The sequence below is a fragment of the Balaenoptera borealis genome, assembly GCF_965194805.1.
Source record: "Balaenoptera borealis genome assembly, chromosome: 3".
NCBI classification, from domain to species: Eukaryota; Metazoa; Chordata; class Mammalia; order Artiodactyla; family Balaenopteridae; genus Balaenoptera; species Balaenoptera borealis.
This window is the reverse complement of record NC_138866.1, coordinates 123,779,598-123,804,115: the sequence shown is the minus strand read 5'-3', so window position 1 is coordinate 123,804,115 and position 24,518 is coordinate 123,779,598. Positions and strand designations below refer to the sequence as shown.

General features: G+C 36.9%; 1 protein-coding gene across 8 annotated transcripts in view; it reads right to left on the bottom strand.

Moving 5' to 3' along the window:
• The window catches only part of SCAPER (S-phase cyclin A associated protein in the ER), a 487,034-nt gene that overhangs the window by 328,310 nt on the left and 134,206 nt on the right, over positions 1 to 24,518 (bottom strand). For 6 of the 8 annotated variants that reach the window (XM_082386958.1, XM_082386962.1, XM_082386964.1 and 3 more), the window contains 2 exons: positions 6,676 to 6,938; positions 3,295 to 3,528 (listed from right to left, as the gene is read on the bottom strand). In XM_082386958.1, the coding sequence (XP_082243084.1) occupies positions 3,295 to 3,528; positions 6,676 to 6,938 (497 nt within the window). The remainder of the gene's footprint in view (positions 1 to 3,294; positions 3,529 to 6,675; positions 6,939 to 24,518) is intronic. The other 2 variants (XM_082386961.1, XM_082386963.1) reach the window with 1 other exon arrangement.

Below are 24,518 nucleotides of genomic sequence, written 5' to 3'. Positions count from 1 at the left end.
CTAAATGTCCATCAACTGATGAATGGATCAAATGTGGCATATTCCACATTTTTCAAACAGTGGAATATTATTTGGGCATAAAAAGGAATGAAATACTGATACAGGCTAAAACACGAATGAACCTTGAAAACAATATGCCTAGTGAAAGAAACCATTCACAAAGACCACATATTGTATTCCACTTCTATGAAATGTCCAGAACAGGCAAATCTATAGAGACAAAAGACAGATTAGTGGTTGTATAGGGCTGGGAGGGTGGGGTGAAAGGGAGGACTGCTAATGGGCACTGAGTTTCTTTTTGTAGTGATGGAAGTGTTCTAAAACTAATTATGGTGATGTCTGCACAACTCTGTGAATATACTAAAAAACAATGCACTGTACACTTTAAATGGATAAACTGTATGTTATGTAAATTATATCTCAATAAAGTTGGCTTAAAACAAGTAGTCTCACAGATATATGCAGAGATTTCAATACCACTCTCTCAACTGACAGAACAAGTACAGAAAATTGGCAAAGGAGACCTGAACAATATTATCAACAAAACTGACCTAGATATTTTCCCAAGAGAAATGAAAACATATGTTCAAAACAAAGACAAACGTTCATGGTGCCTTTATTCATAACAGAGAAACTGGCAACAACTCAAACGTCTGTCAACAATTGAATGGATGAACATACTGAGTTACATGCATACAACAGAGTACTACTAAAGACAATAAAAAAAGAAGGAACTATTAATATACACAACTACATGGATGAATCTCAAAATACTTATGCTGAGTGAAAGAAGCTAAACAAAGATTACATTATTCCATATACAGAAAGTTCTTAAAATGCTAATTAATATGTAGTAACAGCAGAATAGTGATAACCCTGGGAAGGGGAAACAGGGAAGAGCAGAAAGGAGGGATTACAAAAGAGAATGTGAAAACTTTTGGAGGCAATCGATACTTTCATTATCTTGATTGTAGTGATGATTTCACAGGTATAAACACATGTCAAAATATATCAATGTGTATATCTTAAATATGTGAACTTTACTGAAAATCAATAACACCTCAATAAAGGTATTAAAAATGCAAGTGCTTGAGCTTCAGCTTATTACTGAATTGGTCTGGAGTGGAGCCTAGACATGGGTATCCTTTTAAAAGCTTCCCCTCCCCACTTCATTTCCCCTGTCGATACTCTGCCTCCTCAAAACATACAAGATTGTCCCTGGGGAAGAGAATGAGGTGAGAGAGTTTAAATGACAGACTATTTCTTTGCATCATAAGCTTTTTCTCTGTAAACTCTAGAATATTATAGAAACTAACTTGTTAAGGCGCCACACAAACATCATACCTAACAATGATTAAAAAAAACTATTAAAGTTGAATATATTTAACTTTGCAGAAAGTAAGTTCTCACATTAGCCTATTTCCTTCTCAATTTTATCTTCTCCAGAGAACATTTCTATTTCACCTCTTAAGACCTGAAAAGATTTTAACAGAGTAACAGAACTTACGGATGAAATAATGATTCAATTATCCATATACAACTTCTACTATTTTCACACTGTGAAATTCAAATAAATATCTGTATACATCACCATTTTTTAAATTTCTAAATTTTCATTAAAATTTGTAATTTCAGCAAATCTAAAAAAATAAATCCATGGTAGCTAGGATTTACATCAGCACATTTTTACAATGTTGGCAAAAGTGGACCTTAAACATAAAGGGTCCTTTATGTTTAAGAAATAAATTTTATTATTATAAATTCTTACAGTCATTTTTTGCTTAGGTTTCTGTTAAATAAGAGAACTACAGATTTTTTTAGTTGAACCATGTATGTGACAATACTATATTGAGGGAAAAAAGAAAACAATTTTCTCAACACTGCAGCAATTCTCTATAACCCTCCACTTAGAACCTAAACAATGACGTGCTTATCTAGAGCAACCCACAGAAGTATCTGTGCCAAGACAAATTAAAAAAATAAAATATTCTCAAAATCTTAGTTTAGTTAAAATTCCTCTAAGATCTCTAAGGATATACTAATATTCATATGTAAAGCAGAACTTATTTTCCTTCAAATATGTAAATGTCATTCTCAAAATAACCAAGGGTTTTTAATACTCTACCATAAGCTTATTTTACCTACGTGATCAAAATAAAAATGATGAGAGAAGAATTTTTAAATAATTATTTTATGCTTATTTAAGTATAGGATCTTTTTCCTCTTATGAAATTTGATTCTCATAGAATCCATTTGCAAAATAAATAATTTAATATGATAGCTAGCTATGAAAACAAAAATATAAATACGACCAATTTCTACCCATACATTAAACCCACTACTTACATGACCATAAATTATTTAACCTTTAAAACATTCGCACTAAAAAACCTAAGTTAAAAAAAAAGTGCCTTTTATTCCTTTATAAAGGAATCTAAATATTTGTTTTTCTCATTACTATAACTCTTATTACTCCCTTAAACAATCCATATCAAATTTCATCTGTATCTAATCTTATTCTCTCTCTAAAATGTATAATTTGGCCTAATATCATCTGCTGGTATCATCTTTCAACATGATGAGGCATTAAGTTTAAAAAGAAATTATAGTACACAGTGGTCATTTAAAAACTAAATTTGAATTTTTTCTCAACAACTTTTTATATGTGCCTATTCCTTTTGAAAGTTACTTTTTAAACAAAGCCAGCATGACCTATTCTGAATTATACTCAGGCCAAGTATCTTAATACTAAAATGGGAAGGAGAAAGACGAGCAGAATTAAGTAGTCATCCAAACACATAAACCTATAAATAATTTTATGTCAATGCATTTTTAAAGATTCTGCAATAGGGATGATAAATAAGCTTCATCTTAAAGACCAACTCCAAGCAAATGATAATAACTGTCTAAAGTACTCTGTTAAGAGAATTCTTAAAGCTAAGTTCATTAAGCACAATTTCCCATCTATCAGAGTGGTAGATGTTGCATAGAAAACATTATTATTATAGTTTCTTAATGCTAAAGAACATTTGATCAAATCACACACAAAGTGAATGCTTTTGAGCAAGTTATTTAATTCTCACAGTTTCATTTCCTTCCTCTATAAAAGAAGAAGAAACTTAACTATATCAAAAGATTGCTATAAGAATAAAATGTTAAAATGAAATAACATATATAAAATGCTATGTTAAAAAGTGCTTGTAAAGTGTAGAGAAATACACATTACAATTTTTTATTATTGGGGTTTATGCCTCTTTAATATATTTACTCAGAATTCCGATAAGTTGTTCTTACCAAGTTAGCAGCACTCACATTTGAAATATCTGAAGGATCCATTTCACTTTCTATTCTTGCTTTCTCTTCTGAAAATTTGTCTTCACTTGCTTGCAAAGGTGTGTCAGCTTGCTGAGTAACTGAAACACCCTCTGTATCAATGTGAACGGCAGGTATTTCAGAAGTTTGCACAGAATTGTCTTGTAAGAAACTACTGCCAGAGTTCTTGACATCATCCAGTGTACTCACTGTGAACTAACGAAACATATTACAGATTGAATCAGAGATAACGAAAAATACTCACCAACTTATTTCACTCTAGAAAACCTGATTCTGCTTAACCTATCAGCTGTAAAGCATCAGTTGACTGACTGACAGATGACTCAGTCATTTTTTGGTATGTTTCAAGGGTAAGAAGAGAAACCATTAAGCAGCCACAATTTTTATTTGCACATCTACTATGTTTAGCACATAGTAGCACATAGCACATCTACTATGTTTACTATGTAAAGCACTGTCGGAAGTGCTTTAGCAAATTAATCAATATATACTGTAATTACATTTTATTTTAGTGGGCTGATTCCTGATGAGTACCCTATACACCTCACAAAAGAAATCTAGTCACAAGTATAATACTCTGTGTTATATTCAAATAACTAAAGGTATTTACATGGTTTTTAATATCAAATGAAGGCACTTTTCACCAAATATGTACTTCCAGGGCATTTTACTCAAAAACATTAAACTCGCTCTCTTTAGATAACATTAACACAGCCTCGAAGCATCTTTCATAAAGATCCACATTGCACATAATACCAAATCTCAGATCTAAAAGAGAAATACACCATAAAAAGTAGAGTATATGTCAGCATGCAGTTTCATTATGCAATTCATATTCTTTAGACTTCAATAGGCTCTCCATTCCCCTTTAGGAATATTTAACCCATAACCAGCAGAAACGTGAAAACCATTTAAACAAATACAACTTGTGCTGAAGTCAAATACATACCCATTTTTAAAAAACGTTCTAGTTTAGTGAATAGGAACAAGCCTTTATTTTCACTTTCTAACAGAGTACAGAAAGAATGGCGCTATGTTTTCCAGCTATACTCAGGGTAATGAACTCCAAGGAGAAGAACTAAAATCTAAAATTGTGAATTTAAAACTTACTCACATCACTACTTAAATAAACATTAGATAAACATTGCAGTGGCCATAAAAACCCTAGTTTGATATAGTATTTATATAAATATTAAACTTGGCCAAGTCATATAAACTACTTTAAAAATCCTACCATTGGTTAGAACTTTAAAGTGTCCCAAAGTGTTCATTTTAGCATAAGCATTATTCAAATTGCATCACAATGTTTATATTGCTATCAACATTATCCATACATCAGTCACCATGGTTTATAATCTTCTCAGTAATATTTACATTAGCATTATTGATCTTTACAATATAGTCAACACTGTTTATTAAAAAATCAATATCAACTTAAATAACAAAATCAAAGCTAAACTATAATGTTGAAAAATATATAAAAATGCTAATTCCATTTTCAGAATGACAGTGGAGAAAACAGTTATTAATATTAGCTTGGCCACCATAAGCAGTGAACTTTTATACTGAAATAATTTAACAATAATTACTCAAAAGTTCTATGTATAGACTATTTCTAAAATCTCAAAAAATCACATAAGTTTATTCATTACACAAAATCAGCATAATTTTTACACTGTTAAATTTTATAGTTAAAATATAATACATGTACCAAGAATGCTAGATGTTAGCTAAGTGATATAAAAAGTGATTTCTTCATCAAATTTACCTACATTTAAAAGTTTCTTAAAGTTTCACCCAACAACTACGTACTGATTACTTCCTACGTATCTATGACTCTGCTCCATATTGTGGGAAATTAAAAGGCAACATAAGATAATGCCCACAAGGAGCTTTCAATCTCATGTGGGCACAAAACATACATATATTAAAGAGTTATAAAACATCAGGAACAATGTAGGATTAAGAGCCATTATTATCATCAAGGAAAAAGAACATGGAAGTTGAGTACAGTTTCTAATAAAAATAAATATCCTACAGGTAAAAGTAGAGAATTTTAAAAAGCAGATACTATTCTGGACTGAGAAATATGACAACTGTTTTACAACTTTTTTACTTAGTCCCTGTACCTTATCAAAGAATATCTCTTATATTTCATTAGTCATTTTACATAAAATTATACTAACTGAAGGTAAATCTTTCTGTAAACAAATTATCTTTTTAAAATGCATTGCTGGGACTTCCCTGGCGGTCCAGTGGTTAAGACTCCACGCTTTCAAGGCAGGGGGTACAGGTTCAATCCCTGGTCTGGGAACTAAGATCCCACATGCCATGCAGGGTGGCCAAAAAAAAAAAATAATAATAATAATAAAATAAAAATTTTTTTAAAGTCCTGTTTTTAAAAAAAATGCCTTGCTTAACCGAGTAAGTAAAATAAACTTCAAATGGACTGACAGAAGAGTACTGGGAATATTAACTTTAAAGAATTATTTAAATATAAATCACTCTATACTCGAATTGTAGGAAATAAAAGTAGAGCAAGTGAAAAATGATTCTACTTTCATCATCATTTAAAATAACACTACAAATGAAGCAGGAGGACACCATTTTAACCAAGTAATCAAAGTTAACAAACTTGGGCAAATTGATATGATATGCCTTTAAATGTGAGGCTAAGAACAATCACTTTATTTCTGTCAAAAATGTATAAGCTAAAGTGAATAATGAATAAACAAACTGAAGAACATTGTACAAAAAACCCACAATGTATACTTCAAAAATATTAATGTTATGAAAGACAAAGACAGGCTGAGTAACTGGCCCTGGTGAAAGACATTAAAGAAACAAAGCCAAATACAATGTGTGATTCTAGATTGGATCATGCATCATGGAAAAAAATTCTATGAAGAAATTATTGGGACAACTGGAAATTTTTGAATATGGACTATAAATTAGATAACAATATTATATAAATGTCAAATTCCCTGAATTTTATAATTATAGTGTGGTTATGTAAAAGAGTTTCTTTGTTCTTTAGAGATATATACTATAGCATTTAAAGGTGAATGGTTACGATGTTTGCACATTACTCTCAAATGTTTAGCATACAATATGAGTGTGTGATATGTAAATATAGAGAGAAAAAAATGTGGCAAAATGTTAATCTGTGAATCTAGGAAAAGGGTACAGGAGAGTTCATTATTCTATTCTTGCAACTTTTCTGTAGATCTGAAATTTTTCACAATAAAAAGTAAAAAATGAAGTAGAAAAATTAAGACATTCCAACATACATATATATATCCTTTATAAAAAAGCAATAAAAGGATTTTCAGAATGTACTACCTGGGTTCTCTCTGCAAGAGGATGATCACATGAGTGTAATGAGTCTTTGAGCTGAGATTCTATAGTATTAGAAGGTCCACCTCCAACAAATTCACCTTTCTGAATACTTTTGTCAGGTAAAAGACATACATTTTCTTTATCACTGTCATCCTTTGACCTTAATGCTTCTGTTGGTAATGAAACTTTTGGCATCACTGCTGTTGATCGTGAACGAACAGGCCTTCCTCTCTGAACAGTTTCCCATCCTTCAGCATCTTTCCGTTCTATGCAATTGAGGGAAGAAAATAAAAAGATTTCTTTGATGATAAAAATTTTCAAAAACCTACAAAATAATATTTTCCAATCTAATTCCCATTAAATATAACGAAAATATAAACATGACACTAATTACTATGCAAGGTGTATTGTGCACAAGTGTGTGTGTACTCTCTAGTCCCTACAACCACACTGTGGGGTAGGTATAATTATCCCTATCTTACAAATGATAAAATTGAGATTAAGACTGACCTAAGGCCCTGGGACTTCCCTGGTGGTCCAGTGGTAAAGAATTCGCCTTACAATGCAGGGGACATGGGTTCGATCCCCAGTCCCACATGCCGCGGGGCAACTAAGCTGGAGCGCAACAACTACTGAGCTCACACGCCTCAACTAGAGAGCCTGCGTGCCGCAAACTACAGAGCCCACACACCCTGGAGCCTGTACGCCACAACCAGAGAGAAACCCGTGTGCCACAATGAAAGATCCCACATGCCTCAATGAAGATCCGGCATGCCACAACTAAGACCAAATGCAGCCAAAAATAAAATAAATAAATAAGAAATAAATCCTTAAAAAAAAAAAAGACTGACCTAAGTCCCCACAGTCAAAAAGTAATAACATTTATATAGTGTATACTATGTGCTAGCACTGTTCTAAGTGCCTTAGATGTAGCTCGTTTAAATAAACCCTCTTAGAGGGTTCACAACAACCCTCTAAGATCAGTACTGTCATTCCCATATTACCAATGAGGAAACTGAGACAAAGAGAGGTTGAGTAATTTACCCAAGGTCACACACTTAGTAAAGGTAAAGCCAAGATGCAAGTCTAGGCAAACTGGTTCTGATGTCCATAGCCCAATGAATATGTAAAAACTACCTCCCCTTCTTTTAGAATCCAAACATAGACCTTGGTCCAAAATCCACGTTCTTTTCCCCCTGTCTCAGTACTAATAGTACACACTGACTTAGGAAAAAAAGGAAAAAAACTATTTTAATGATCATAAGATTATAGTGTTAAATGAATGAACCCTCAATGATCTAGTCCACTATTTCACCATACACATAAGAAAATGAGGGCCTGTATCCAAAGTCACAGAGCAAACTAGCCTAAAATAAATAAGAAGCTTCTACCAAAATGCTTCAAAATTTCACAACCTGAGATATATATGTATACAGTGATAGCCACAATTTTTAAAATTTTACAGGCTAATTGTAATCTGTCAAAATTAGTATGAAGACTTCCAGTTCTGGCCAAGTGGAGCAGCCTCACCTTCATTTCCAGGTCCTCCTACTTACAACTAAAAACTCTGGGAAAAAACATACAAAATAAGCACAGGACGATTTTAAAAGATATAAAGTAGTAGGTGGACTGCCTAGTGACCCTGGGAATTGAAAAGTAGCACAGCAGTGAGTTCTCTGTTTTTGTTTATTGCTGACAGGATGCTATAAAAGCCTCCAATCCAGAAGGACCAACTGACATAGACAAAACAGGCATCAGCAAAACTTGTTCTGCCAAGCCAAAGGACAGAGAAAAGGATGGCCTAAGAAAACAGACAACCATTTTGGCAATATTCCTTCTATTCTAGCCAAACGTCAGTGGAAACCTTCCACCCCATAGTTTCAATAGGGGTAAGCAGAGAGCTGAAGTTCCATTGCCCACCTGGCAGAAGCAGATGGTGGTCCAATTCCCTCACCAAAACAGTGTCAGCAAAGGTGAACAGTGAGCTGAGTTTTTACCTCCAAATGGCATTAATAACACTAAACAAAGCGGTAGGAACTGTACTTACTCAGCACTCCACTTTCCCTCACACCTAGTGTCAGTGGGAAGCTGAACTTCCACACCCACCAAGCAGCAGTGAGACTTAATGAGGTACTGAGAGTCAGAACTGGTAGACACTGGTCCTCCCTACCCCCACTTTCAGCAGGGCTCAATGGTGAGCAGAGCCTCTACTTCCATCTGGCATCAAAGACACATAGGACTAGTCAATATTCTGACCTCCCCTGCCCGCAGTGTCAGCAGGTACCCTGTAGAAATCTGAGCTTCCACCCTCACCAGCATCACTGCCATAGAACAAAGTGGTAGGAGACAGATTTACTTGGCACATGGATCCCCTTCCACCTTGTAATAATGTAAGCAGGACCAATCAGAAAGCTAAGATTCCACTCCACCCTACAGGGACAAGTCAGGAGTCAGTCCTCTGTTCACTTTGCCCCTCCCTTGTGTCAGTGGGGCACAGCAGAGAACTGAGCTTACACCAGCAGTAGGAGCCAAGGAAGTGGTGAAAGTTGGTGCCCCAATTTTGCTGGAAAGGAGTCATAGGGAATACCTTAAACAGAGTATAAGGGACCTGTAGGCCAATAACAAAAGAGGTAACATTTGTGTCACTGGCATCCCAGAAGGAGAGGAGAGAGAAGGTAGGACTGAAAAAGTATTTAAAGAAAGAACAAATAAAAACTTCCCAAACTTAGTGAAAGACATAAAACTAAACATTCAAGGAACTAAGAAATCCAAAGAAATTTATGCCAAACTCATCATAATGCAACCTCTGAAAACTAAAAACAAAGAAAAATTCCTAAAAGAAGCCATAGGGAAAAGATAAATTGTCTATAACAGAACATCAATTTTAATGACAGCAAATTTCTCATCCGAAACACTGAATGCCAGGAGGAAATGGCACAACTTTCAAGGACTGAAAGAACTGTCAATCGCAAATTCATATCCAGTGAAAATATCCTTCAGGAATGAAAGGCAAATAAAGGCATTCTCAGATAAAAGGAAAACTAAGAGAATGTGTCACTAGCAAACCGGCCCTTAAAGAATGACTAAAGAAAGTTCCCTAAAGAGAAAAAAGTTTTTTTTACAAAAAAAGAGAACATGGACTAAATGCTCCAATCAAAAGACAGAGTGGCAGACTGGATAACAAAACAAGAGCATACAATATGCTACCTATAAGAGACCCTCTTTAGGGTGAAGGACATGCACAGATTGAAAGTGAGAAGATGGAAAAAGATATTTCATGCAAATAGAAATGACAATAAAGCAGGGGTTGCAAAACTCATATCAGAAAAAAACAGACTTTAAAACAAAGGCCAAGGGAGATCTTCAAGATGGCAGAGTAGTAAGACATGGAGATCATCTTCCTCTCCACAAATACATCAGAAATACATCTACATGTGGAACAACTCCTACAAAACATCTACTGAACGCAGGCAGAAGACCTTAGACTCCCCAAAAGGCAAGAAACTCCCCACGAACCTGGGTAGGGTAAAAGAAAAAACAGAGACACAAGAATAGGGACAGGACCTGCACCTCAGGGAGGGAGCTGTGAAGCAGGAAAAGTTTCCACACACTAGGAAGCCCCTTCACTGGCAGAGACAGGAGGTGGGCGGGGGGAAGCTTCAGAGCCACGGAGAAGAGAGCAGCAACAGGGGTGCAGAGGGCAAAGCGGAGAGATTCCCGCACAGAGTATAGGTGCTGACGAGCACTCACCAGCCTGAGAGGCTTGTCTGCTCACCTGCCAGGGTGGGTGGGGGCTGGGAGATGAGGCTCCAGCATTGGAGGTCAGATCCCAGGGAGAAGACTGGGATTGGCTGCATGAACACAGCCCGAACGGGACTAGTGTGCCACAGCTAGCTGGGAGGGAGTCCGGGAAAAAGTATGGAACTGCCTAAGAGGCAAGAGACCATTGTTTCAGGGTGAACAAGGAGAAGGGATTCACAGCACCGCCTAAACGAGCTCCAGAGATGGGCACGAGCCATGGCTATCAGTGCGGACACCAGAGAAGGGCATGAAACTCTAAGGCTGCTGCTGCAGCCACCAAGAAGCCTGTGTGCAAGCACAGGTCACTATCCACACCTCCCCTCGGGAGAGCCTGTGCAGCCGGCCACTGTCAGGGTCCCGTGATACAGGGACAGCATACCCAGGAGAACACACGGCATGCCTCAGGCTGCTGCAACGTCACAGTGGCCTCTACCGCCGCAGGCTCGCCCCACATTCCAAACACCTCACTCCCCCCAGCCTGAGTGAGCCAGAGTCACCTAATCAGCTGCTACTTTAACCCCGTCCTGTCTGAGGGAAGAACAGACGCCCTCAGGCGACCTACACGCAGAGGCAGGGCCAAATCCAATGCTGAACCCCAGGAGCAGTGTGAACAAGAAGAGAAAGGGAAATTTCTCCCAGCAGCCTCAGGAGCTGCGCATTAAATCTCCACAATCAACTTGATGTACCCTGCACCTGGGGAATGCCGGCGTAGACAACGAATCAACAAAAAATTGAGGCAGTGGACTTTGGGAGAACTGTAGACTTGGGGTTTGCTTTCTGCAAATAATTTGTTTCTGGTTATATGTTTATCTTTAGTATTTAGAGTTTATTATCATTAGTAGAATTGTTTATTGATTTGGTTTCTCTATTACTTTATTTTTTACTATATAGATAAATATATATATCTTTTCCTTTTTCTTTTTTTGTGAGTGTGTATGTGTACACTTCTTTGCATGATTTTGTCTGTACAGCTTTGCTTTTACCATTTGTCCTAGGATTTGGTCTGTCCGTTATATATACTATTTTTTTTTTAAGTATATTTTTTTGTGCTTGTTATCATTGGTGGATTTGTTTTTCAGTTTGGTTGCTCTCTTCTTTCTTTTTTTTTCTTTTATTACTTTTAAATTTTTTAATTTTTAACAATTATTTTTCATTTTTTATTTTAATAACATTATTTTATTCTATTTTATTTTTTATTTCTTTCTTTCTTTTTTTCTCCCTTTTCTTCTGAGGCGTGTGGCTGACAGGGTCTTGGCACTCTGGCCAGGTGTCAGGCCTGTGCCTCTGAGGTGGTAGAGCCGGGTCCAGGACATTGGTCCACAAGAGACCTCTTGGCTCCACATAATATCAAATGGCGAAAGCAATCCCAGAGATCTCCATCTCAACTCTAAGACCCAGCTCCACTCAAAGACCAGCAAGCTACAGTGCTGGACACCCTATGCCAAACGACTAGCAAGACAGGAACACAACCCCACCCATTAGCAGAGAGGCTGCCTAAAATCATGATAAGGTCACAGACACCCCAAAACACACCAAAGGACGTGGTCCTGCACACCAGAAAGACAAGATCCAGCCTCATCCACCAGAACACAGGCACTAGTCCCCGCCACCAGGAAGCCTAAACAACCCACTGAACCAACCTTACCCACTGGGGGCAGACAACAAAAACAATGAACTTGCACCCTGCTAAAAGGAGACCCCAAACACAATAAGTTAAGCAAAATCACAAGACAGAGAAATACACAGCAGATGAAGGAGCAAAGTAAAAATCCACAAGACCAAACAAATGAAGAGGAAATAGGCAGTCTACCTGAAAAAGAATTCAGAGTAATGATAGTAAAGATGATCCAAAATCTTGGAAACAGAATGGAGAAAATACAAGAAACATTTAACAAGGACCTAGAAGAACTAAAGAGCAAACAAACAATGATGAACAACACAATAAATGAAATTAAAAATTCTCTAGAAGAAATCAATAGCCAAATAACTGAGGCAGAAGAATGGATAAGTGACCTGGAAGATAAAATAGTGCAAATAACTATCACAGAGCAGAATAAGAAAAAAAGAATGAAAAGAATTGAGGACAGTCTCAGAGACCTCTGGAACAATATTAAACACACCATCATTAGAATTATAGGGGTCTCAGGAGGAAAAGAGAAAAAGAAAGGGACTGAGCAAATGTTTGAAGAGATTATAGTTGAAAACTTCCCTAATATGGAAAAGGAAATAGTCAATCAAGTCCAGGAAGCCCAGAGAGTCCCATACAGGATAAATCCAAGGAGAAACATGCCAAGACACATATTAATCAAACTATCAAAAATTAAATACAAAGAAAAAATATTAAAAGCAGCAAGGAAAAAGCAACAAATAACATACAAGGGAATCACCATAAGGTTAACAGCTGATCTTTCACCAGAAACTCTGCAAGCCAGAAGGGAGTGGCAGGACATATGTAAAGTGATAAAGGGAAAAACCTACAAGCAAGGTTACTCTACCCAGCAAAGATGTCATTCAGATTCGATGGAGAAGTTAAAACCTTTACAGACAAGCAAAAGTTAAGAGAATTCAGCACCACCAAACCAGCTTTACAACAAATGCTAAAGGAACTTCTCTAGGCAGGAAACACAAGAGAAGGAAAACACCTACAATAACAATCCCAAAACAATTAACAAAATGGTAAAAGGAACATACATATCGACAACTACCTTAAATGTAACTGCATTAAATGTTCCAACCAAAAGACACACACTGGCTGAATGGACAGAAAAGCAAGACCGTATATACGCTGCCTACAAGAGACCCACTTCAGACCTACGGACACATACAGACTGAAAGTGAGGGGACAGACAAAGATATTCCATGCAAATGGAAATCAAAAGAAAGCTGGAGTAGCAATTCTCATATCAGACAAAATAGACTTTAAAATAAAGACTATTACAAGAGACAAAGAAGGACACTACATAATGATCAAGGGATCAACCCAACAAGAAGATATGACAATTGTAAATATTAATGCACCCAACATAGGAGCACCTCAATACATAAGGCAAATGCGAACAGCCATAAAAAGGGAAATCAACAATAACAGAGTCATAGTAGGGGACTTTAACACCCCTCTTTCAACAATGGACAGATCATCCAAAATAAAAATAAATAAGGAAACACATGCTTTAAATGATACATTAGAGGAGCTTCAAGACGGTGGAAGACTAAGACGTGGAGATCACCTTCCTCTCAACAAATACATCAGAAATACATCTACATGTGGAACAACTCCTACAGAACACCTACTGAACGCTGGCAGAAGACCTCAGACCTCCCAAAAGGCAAGAAACTCCCCACGTACCTGGGTAGGGCAAAAGAAAAAAGAAAAAACAGAGACAAAAGAATAGGGACGGGACCTGCACCAGTGGGAGGGAGCTGTGAAGGAGGAAAGGTTTCCACACACTAGAAGCCCCTTTGCAGGCAGAGACTGCAGGTGGCGGAGGGGGGTAGCTTCGGAGCCACAGAGGAGAGCACAGCAACGGGGGTTCAGAGGGCAAAGCGGACAGATTCCCACACAGAGGATCGGTGCTGACCAGCACTCACCAGCCCGAGAGGCTTCTCTGCTCACCCGCCGGGACGGGTCGGGGCTGGGAGCTGAGGCTTGGGCTTCAGTTGGATTCCAGGGAGAGGACTGGGGTTGGCTGCGTGAACACAGCCTGAAGGGGGTTAGTGAGCCACAGCTAGCAAGGAGCGAGTCCGGGAAAAGGTCTGGAGCTGCCAAAGAGCAAGAGACTTTTTCTTGCCTCTGTTTCCTGGTGCGAGAGGAGAGGGGATTCAGAGTGCCGCTTAAAGGAGTTCCACAGACAGGCGCGAGCCGCGGCTAACAGCGCGGACCACAGAGATGGGGATGGGACGCTAAGGCTGCTGCTGAAGCCACCAAGAATCCTGTGAGCAAGCACAGGTCACTATCCACACCTCCCCTCCTGGGAGCCTGTGCAGCCCGCCACTGCCAGGGTCCCATGATCCAGGGACAACTTCCCCGGTAGAACGCATGGCGCACCTCAGGCTGGTGCAACATCACACCGGCCTCTGCCACCGCAGGCTCGCCCTGCATCCGTACCCCTCCCTCCCCCCGGCCTGAGTGAGCCAGAGGCCCCGAATCAGCTGCTCCTTTAACCCCGTCCTGTGTGAGGGAAGAACAGATGTCCTCAGGCGACCTACATGCAGAGGCGGGTCCAAATCCAAAGCTGAACCCAGGGAACTGTGCAAACAAAGAAGAGAAAGGGAAACTTCTCCCAGCAGCCACAGGAGCAGAGGATTAAATCTCCACAGTCAACTTGATGTACCCTGCATCTGTGGAATACCTGAATAGACAACGAATCATCCCAAATTGAGGAGGTGAACTTCGGGAGCAAAGATATATATATTTTTTTCCCTTTATCTCTTTTTGTGAGTGTGTATGTGTATGCTTCTGTCTGTGATTTTGTCTTTATAGTTTTACTTTTGCCATTTGTCTTAGGGTTCTGTCTGTCCATTTTTTGGTTTGTTTGTTTTTTCTTTTTATTACTTTTAAAAAATTTTTACTTAACATTTTTTATTTTAATAACGTTCTTTTATTTTATTTTACTTTATTTTATTTTATTATATTTTCTTTCTTTCTATTTTTTCTCCCTTTTATTCTGAGCCGTGTGGATGAAAGGCTCTTGGTGCTCCACCCAGGCATCAGGGCTGTGCCTCTGAGGTGGGAGAGCCAAGTTTAGGAGACTGGTCCACAAGAGACCTCCCAGCTCCACATAATATCAAACAGCGAAAATCTCCCAGAGATCTCCATCTCAATGCCAAGACCCAGCTTCACTCAACGACCAGCAAGCTACAGTGCTGGACACCCTATGTCAAACAACTAGCAAGACAGGAACACAACCCCACCCATTAGCAGAGAGGCTGCCTAAAATCATACTAAGGCCACAGACACCCCAAAACACACCACCAGACGTGGATGTGCCCACCAGAAAGACAAGATCCAGCCTCATCCACCAGAACACAGGCACTAGTCCCCTCCACCAGGAAGCCTACACAACCTACTGAACCAACCTTAGCTACTGGGGACAGATACCAAAAACAACAGGAACTACGAACCTGAAGCCTGCAAAAAGTACACCCCAAACACAGTGAGATAAGCAACATGAGAAGACAGAAAAACACACAGCAGATGAAGGAGCAAGGTAAAAACACACCAGACCAAACAAATGAAGAGGAAATAGGCAGTCTACTTGAAAAAGAATTCAGAATAATGATAGTAAAGATGATCCAAAATCTTGGAAACAGAATAGAGAAAATACAAGAAACACTTAACAAGGACCTAGAAGAACTAAAGAGGAAACAAACAGTGATGAACAACACAATAAATGAAACTAAAAATTCTCTAGAAGGGATCAATAGCAGCATAACTGAGGCAGAAGAACGGATAAGTGACCTGGAAGATAAAATAGTGGAAATAACTACTGCAGAGCAGAATAAAGAAAACAGAATTAAAAGAATAGAGGACAGTCTCAGAGACCTCTGGTACAACATTAAATGCACCAACATTTGAATTATAGGGGTCCCAGAAGAAGAAGAGAAAAAGAAGGGGACTGAGCAAATATTTGAAGAGATTATAGTTGAAAACTTCCCTAATATGGAAAAGGAAATAGTCAGTCAAGTCCAGGAAGCCCAGAGTGTCCCATACAGGATAAATCCAAGGAGAAACATGCCAAGACACATATTAATCAAACTATCAAAAATTAAATATAAGGAAAACATATTAAAGGCAGCAAGGGAAAAAGCAACAAATAACATACAAGGGAATCACCGTAAGGTTAACAGCTGATCTTTCACCAGAAACTCTGCAAGCCAGAAGGGAGTGGCAGGACATATGTAAAGTGAGGAAAGGGAAAAACCTACAAGCAAGGTTACTCTACCCAGCAAGGATCTCATTCAGATTCGATGGAGAAATTAAAACCTTTACAGACAAGCGAAAGTTAAGAGAATTCAGCACCACCAAACCAGCTTTACAACAAATGCTAAAGGAACTTCTCTAGGCAGGAAACATAAGAGAAGGAAAAGACCTACAATAAAAAACCTGAAACAATTAAGAAAATGGTAATAGGAACATACATGTCGATAATTACCTTAAATGTAAATGGATTAAATGCTCCAACCAAATGATATAGACTGGCTGAATGGATACAAAAACAACACCCATATATATGCTGTCTATAAGAGACCCACTTCAGACCTAGGGAAACATACAGACCAAAAGTGAGGGGATAGACAAAGATATTCCATGCAAATGGAAATGAAAAGAAAGCTGCAGTAGCAATTCTCATATCAGACAAAATAGACTTTAAAATAAAGACTATTACAAGAGACGAAGAAGGACACTACATTATGATCAAGGGATTGATCAATGAAGAAGATATGACAATTGTAAATATTTATGCACCCAACATAGGAGCACCTCAATACACAAGGCAAATGCTAACAGCCATAAAAGGGGAAATTGACAGTAACTCAATCACACTAGGAGACTTTAACACCTCACTTTCACCAATAGACAGATCATCCAAAATGAAAATAAATAATGAAACACAAGCTTTAAATGATACATTAAACAAGAAGGACCTAATTGGTATTTATAGGACATTCCATCCAAGAACAACAGAATACACATTCTTCTCAAGTGCTCATGGAATATTCTCCAGGAGAGATCATATCTTGGGTCACAAATCAAGCCTTGGTAAATTGAAGAAAATTGAAATCGTATCAAGTATCTTTTCCGACCACAATGCTATGAGACTAGATATCAATTACAGGAAAAAATCTGTAAAAAATACAAACACATGGAGGCTACACAATACACTACTTAATAACCAAGAGATCACTGAAGAAATCAAAGAGGAAATCAAAAAATACCTAGAAACAAATGACAATGGAAACACGACGACCCAAAACCTTTGGGATGCAGCAAAAGCAGTTCTAAGAGGGAAGTGTATAGCAATACAGTCCTACCTTAAGAAACAAGAAACATCTCAAATAAACAACCTAACCTTACACCTAAAGCAATTAGAGAAAGAAGAACAAAAAAAACCCAAAGTTAGCAGAAGGAAAGAAATCATAAAGATCAGATCAGAAATAAATGAAGAAGAAATGAAGGAAACAATAGCAAAGATCAATAAAACTAAAACCTGGTTCTTTGAGAAGATAAACAAAATTGATAAACCATTAGCCAGACTCATCAAGAAAACAATGGAGAAGACTCAAATCAATAATATTAGAAATAAAAAAGGAGAAGTAACAACTGACACTGCAGAAATACAAAGGATCAGGAGAGATTACTACAAGCAACTATATGCCAATAAAATGGACAACCTGGAAGAAATGGACAAATTCTTAGAAATGCACAACCTTCTGAGACTGAACCAGGAAGAAATAGAAAATATGAACAGTCCAATCACAAGCACTGAAATTGAAACTGTGATTAAATATCTTCCAACAAATAAAAGCCCAGGACCAGATGGATTCACAGGCAAATTCTATCAAACATTTAGAGAAGAGCTAACACCTATCCTTCTCAAACTCTTCCAAAATATAGCAGAGGGAGGAACACTCCCAAACTCATCCTACGAGGCCACCATCACCCTGATACCAAAACCAGACAAAGATGCCACAAAGAAAGAAAATTACAGGCCAATATCGCTGTTGAACATAGATGCAAAAATCCTCAACACAATACTAGCAAACAGAATCCAACAGCACATTAAAAGGATGATACACCATGGTCAAGTGGGGTTTATCCCAGGAATGCAAAGATTCTTCAATATACACAAATCAATCAATGTGATAAACCATATTAACAAATTGAAGGAGAAAAACCATATGATCATCTCAATAGATGCAGAAAAAGCTTTCGACAAAATTCAACACCCATTTATGATAAAAACCCTCCAGAAAGTAGGCATAGAGGGAACTTTCCTCAACATAATAAAGGCCATATATGACAAACACACAGCCAACATCATCCTCAATGGTGAAAAACTGAAACCATTCCCGCTAAGATCAGGAACAAGACAAGGTTGCCCACTCTCAACACTATTATTCAACATAGTTTTGGAAGTTTTAGCTACAGCAATCAGAGAAGAAAAAGAAATAAAAGAAATCCAAAAAGGAAAAGAAGAAGTAAAGCTGTCACTGTTTGCAGATGACATGATACTATACATAGAGAATCCTAAAGATGCTACCAGACAACTACTAGAGCTAATCAATGAATTCGGTAAAGTAGCAGGTTACAAAATTAATGCACAGAAATCTCTTGCATTTCTATACACTAATGATGAAATCTGAAAGTGAAATTAAGAGAACAGTCCCATTTACCATTGCAACAAAAAGAATAAAATATCTAGGAATAAACCTACCTAAGGAGACAAAAGATCTGTGTGCAGAAAATTATAGGATACTGATGAAAGAAATTAAAGATGATACAAATAGATGGAGAGATATACCATGTTCTTGGATTGGAAGAATCAACATTGTGAAAATGACGCTACTACCCAAAGCAATCTACAGATTCAATGCAATCCCTATCACTCTACCACTGGTATTTTCCACAGTAGTAGAACAAAAAATTTCACAATTTGTATGGAAACACAAAAGACCCTGAACAGTCAAAGCAATCTTGAGAAAGAAAAGTGGAGCTGGAGGAATCAGGCTTCCTGACTTCAGACTATACTACAAAGCTACAGTAATCAAGACAGTATGGTACTGGCACAAAAATAGAAATACAGATCAATGGAACAGGATAGAAAGCCCAGAGATAAACCCACGCACATATGGTCACCTTATGTTTGAGAAAGGAGGCAAGAGTATACAATGGAGGAAAGACTGCCTCTTCAATAAGTGGTGCTGGGAAAACTGGACAGCTACATGTAAAAGAATGAAATTAGAACACTCCCTAACACCATACACAAAAATAAACTCAAAATGGATTAAAGACCTAAATGTAAGGCCAAACTCTATAAAAGTCTTAGAGGAAACATAGGCAGAACACTCTATAACATAAATCACAGGAGATCCTTTTTGACCCACCTCCTAGAGAAATGGAAATAAAAACAAAAATAAACAAAAGGGACCTCATGAAACTTAAAAGCTTTTTTGCACAGCAAAGGAAAACATAAATGAGATCAAAAGACAACCCTCACAATGGGAGAAAATATTTACAAATGAAGCAACTGACAAAGGATTAATCTCCAAAATATACAAGCAGCTCACGTGGCTCAATATCAAAAAAACAAATCCAAAAATGGGCAGAATACCTAAATAGACATTTCTCCAAAGAAGATATACAGATTGCCAACAAACACATGAAAAAATGCTCAACATCACTAATCATTAGAGAAATGCAAATCAAAACTACAGTGAGGTATCACCTCACACCGGTCAGAATGGCTGTCATGAAAAAATGCTGGAGAGGGTGTGGAGAAAAGGGAACCCTCTTGAACTGTTGCTGGGAATGTAAATTGATACAGCACTATGGAGTACAATATGGAGGTTCCTTAAAAATCTAAAAATAGAACTACCATATGAGCCAGCAATCTCACTACTGGGCATATACCCTGAGAAAACCATAACTCAAAAAGAGTCATGTACCACAATGTTCATTGCAGCACTATTTACAATAGCCAGAACAAGGAAACAACCTAAGTGTCCATCAACAGATGAATGGATAAAGAAGATGTAGCACATATATACAATGGAATATTACTCAGCCATAAAAAGAAACGAAACTGAGTTATTTGTAGTGAGGTGGATGGACCTAGAGCCGGTCAATCAGAGTGAAGTAAGTCAGAAAGAGAAAAACAAATACCGTATGCTTACTCATATATATGGAATATAAAGAAAAAGAAAAAAATGGTTCTGATGAACCTAGAGGCAGGACAGGAATGAAAACACAGACATAGAGAATGGACTTGAGGACACGGGGAGGGGAAAGATAAGCTGGGACAGAGTGAGAGAGAAACACTGACATATATACACTACCAAATGTAAAACAGATAGCTAGTGGGAAGCAGATGCATAGCACAGGGAGATCAGCTCGGTGTTTTGCCACCACCTAGAGGGGTTGGATATGGAGGTTGGGAATGAGACGCAAGAGGGAGGGTATATGGGGATATACGTATGCATATAGTGATACAACAGAAAGTAACACAACATTGTAAAGCAATTAAACTCCAATAAAGATATTAAAGGAAAAAAGAAAAAAAAAATGCCCTGGAATAATCCCAACCTGACTGTGATTTGTTATCATTTTTATTTATCACTGTATTCAATTCACTAATATGTTGTTCAATGTTCAAGAGAAAATGTTTTATTATAATATCCTTTTTAGGTTTTGATATTAAGGTTATAAAATGATCTCTCTTTTATTCTGAGGAAGAGTTTCTTTAAGATTGAATGTAACTTTACCTAAAATGTTTGGAAGAATTCACAGGTGAAGCCATTTTGACCTGGAATTTTCTTTGTGAAAAAATGTTTCATTATTAACTCACATTTTTTTATTACTTATAAGTTCCTTCAAGCTTTTCTAATTCTTGCTATGCAACTTTTGTTATGCTTTTCAAGTTGTTAATTTTTTCTAAATTACTAAATTTAGTGTATAATATTGCTCATAATTTCTTTTTAACATTTTTGGGATCTGTGCCAATGCCCCTGTTTCATTCCTGGTGCTAGGCCTTGTCTCCTCTTTTTCTTGGTATTACTAGAAGTCTGTTAATTTTATTGGTCTATTTGAAGAACTACATTTTGGCTTTGTTAATTTTTCTCTATTCTCTCCTGTATTTTTCCTTCCATATTCCTTGGGTCTAGCTTGTTCTTTTCTAACTTCTTAAGATGGACAGAGTATGGATTTTAGGTTTTCCTCCTTTCTAATTGGTGTAATTGAGGCTAGAAATTTTCCTCAAAGCATAGCTTTACCCTAATCCCAAAGATTTTAAATGTTCATTTTTATTCAACTGACATTTTCTAATTTTCAGTATGATTTCTTCCCTGACTCATGGATTATTCACACATAAATTCCAAACTTCCAAAAATCTGAGAATTGTACAGCTATCTTTTTGTAATGAATTTCTAACTTCATTCCACTGTGTTAAGACAGACAGAATAAGTTCAATCATCTGAAAGTTGTTGAAACTTGTTTAATGTGTCAATTTTGGTAAATATTCCATGTGTGCTTGAATATGTATTTGGACTTACAGCCATGACAAAGTAGCCTGTATTAAAATTAATCTTCTTCCTGCCAAACACAACTACAAGAGCTAGATGAAATATATAAATGAATTGTTTAAAGGCATTGGAAAGCAACCAATATAGGCAAGATTTGAGGAACTACAATTCTTGAGAATAGAGACAACAACGTGAGATCCATATTCACCCTAGAATTTTCCCTGAAGACTGCTGGAATTCACAGAGCAGGAAAGTGAGTTCTAGCAGAAACCAGCAGTCCTATCTAGCTAAGACAGATATTGGAGTTCGATGAGTCTAAAGCAACTGGGGTTTCAGGGGAAAAAATCTTGGAGAGGGGGAAACGGCAGGAAAGTAAGCCAAAAGAATCTGCATTCAATCTTCCCCTAAGAAGTCTGACAACTGCTAAGCTTTGCATATACAGGGCAAGATTCCAAGACACCCAGCAGAAAACAGCAGCTGGGATGCTAATGAACTAAGCAGATATTGTAGCAACTGTATGGTGCTAAGAAACAAAAGTTGGAATTCAGGAATGAAGTGGTCTTGGCAAGCACCCCAGGTTTGCAGTTGAGACCCCAAAAGGAACAAGAAAAAACTAAAACACATCAACTTTAATAAAACCTCAAGCCAAACCTTGACAGGATTAAGGTGCTCTGCTTGTTCTCTACCTTACTGCCATAAAAAACTATATATTTTATAGAAGAAGCCTCTATAACTTTTAGTATACAATGTTAAACATTCAATTAGGATGCCTCAATATGAGGCATCCTAATCAAAAAGAGTAAAATAACTGAAAACTGCCCCAAAAATGTTTTGTAAACTAACAAACTCACAGGTGGTTCAAACATTTTACTTTTCAGACACAGATTTTTAAAATAGCTATTATTAATATGTTCAAGAAGATATGGATTAGACATACAGAACAGAGGATGAGTAGAATGACTAGAAGACATATCAGTAAAAAGTTTCCAGATTGAAGCAACAAAAGGGAAAAAATGGAAAAGAAAAAGCATTAGTTGTTAGACTTATCAATTATGTCAAGTTCATTAATCAGGTCGTTTACATATTTTTGATCTTTACTGATCTTTATCTACAGGTACTATCATTTGAGACAGTTATGGTAAAATCTCCCAGTGTAAATATAGACTTTTTTTCAATTTTTCCTTTCAGTCCTGTCAGGGTTTGCTTTATATGTTTAAAAGATATGTTATGTACATATAAATTTAGAATTACTTTATCTCTCTGTTGAAATGACCCTTTAATAATTTTTAAAAATCTCTCTTTAAAATGTTTCTTGGCTGCTCTTATTTCGTCTGGTAACAATACTAGCTTTGATTTGAATGGGGTATGTATAGAATATCTTTCCCTGTCTTTTTCTTTTGACTCTTCTACGTCTTAATATTGAAGGTGTATCTCTTATAAGCAGAATACAATTGGGCTTTATTTTTAAGAGTTTTATAATCTTCGTTTTAAAAATTCAATATTTAGACCATTTACATTTAATGTAGGGATTGATACATTTGCATTTACTTCTATTACATTATAATTCTTTTTTTGATTTGTCTTATCTGTTTTGTGTTTCTTTTTTTCCTCTTCTCTTGCTTTCTTTTGGATTGATCAAAAAGATTATTAGTTGAACATTCTTTCATTCTTCTTTGTGGTTTTCCTGAATTTATAACACAGCGTTGACTTATGTCTAATGCAAACGAGCACTTTTGTAACTTCTTAGACAATGCTAGAACCTAGAAAATATAAACTCCATTTATTCCTCTCTTATCTTTTGGGTTACTGTCATAAATTTTCATTCTACATATAAGTCAAGCTCCACAAGACATTGTTTCACACAGTCAATACACATTTACTGTTATCTGTATGTTTATTCCTTCTAGAGTTCTTCATTCCTTCATGCATTTCTGGGATTCTACCTGGGATCATTTTCCTGCCATCTGAAGAACTCTGTCGTGTTTCTTTTAGTGTAGGTCTGATTACAAATTCTCTCAATTTTTATTCATCTAGAACTACCTTTATTTCACCTTCATTTTTGAAGGTTATTTTTGCTGGATGCAGAATTCTATCTCGCCAGTTATCTTCTTTCAGCACCTTAAAGATCTCATTCCACTGCCATCTGGCTTTCATCAGCTCTAAGTTGACTCTTGCTCATTTGAAAAGTCTTTTTTTTTTTTAAAGCTGTGACTACTTGCAAAGATTTTCTCTTTCTTTGATTTTTAGTATTTTTATTATATTGCATCTAGGTGAGATTTGTTTTGTATTTTTCCTACTTGGAGTTTATAGTGGTTCTTGAATATAAGACAATATCTTTTGACAGTTTGGGGAAATCTTCAGTGATTACCTCCTAAAAGGTTGCTTTTGTACCATTCATTCCATCCCTTCATAGACTCCACTTACAGATGTGCCTCTTATGCTCTTCTCTGCATTCTCCTCTCTCTCTTTTCTCTCCATGATATAGCCTCAGTATTTTCTACTGACTTAGAATTAATTCAATCCCAACTCTCCTAAATTTTAAATCTCTTCTCAATGTGGGTAAACACATTAGTTGTTTTAAGAATTTCATTTATCTTCCTGGATTCCTCCCTTCCAGGGCACTGTGACCATAAAAAAATCTGGACTGGCTGCTATCTAGACATGTACACAGCAATCATTCTGGGATCACCACCACAGAATTATTACCTTTGCCTCGTCTCTGTACAGGCTCCCTCTGGTAGTGATAGTGTCCATAGAGTTAAAAATCTTTTGAGACCTAGAATGTTTGAAAATGTCTTTAATCTACT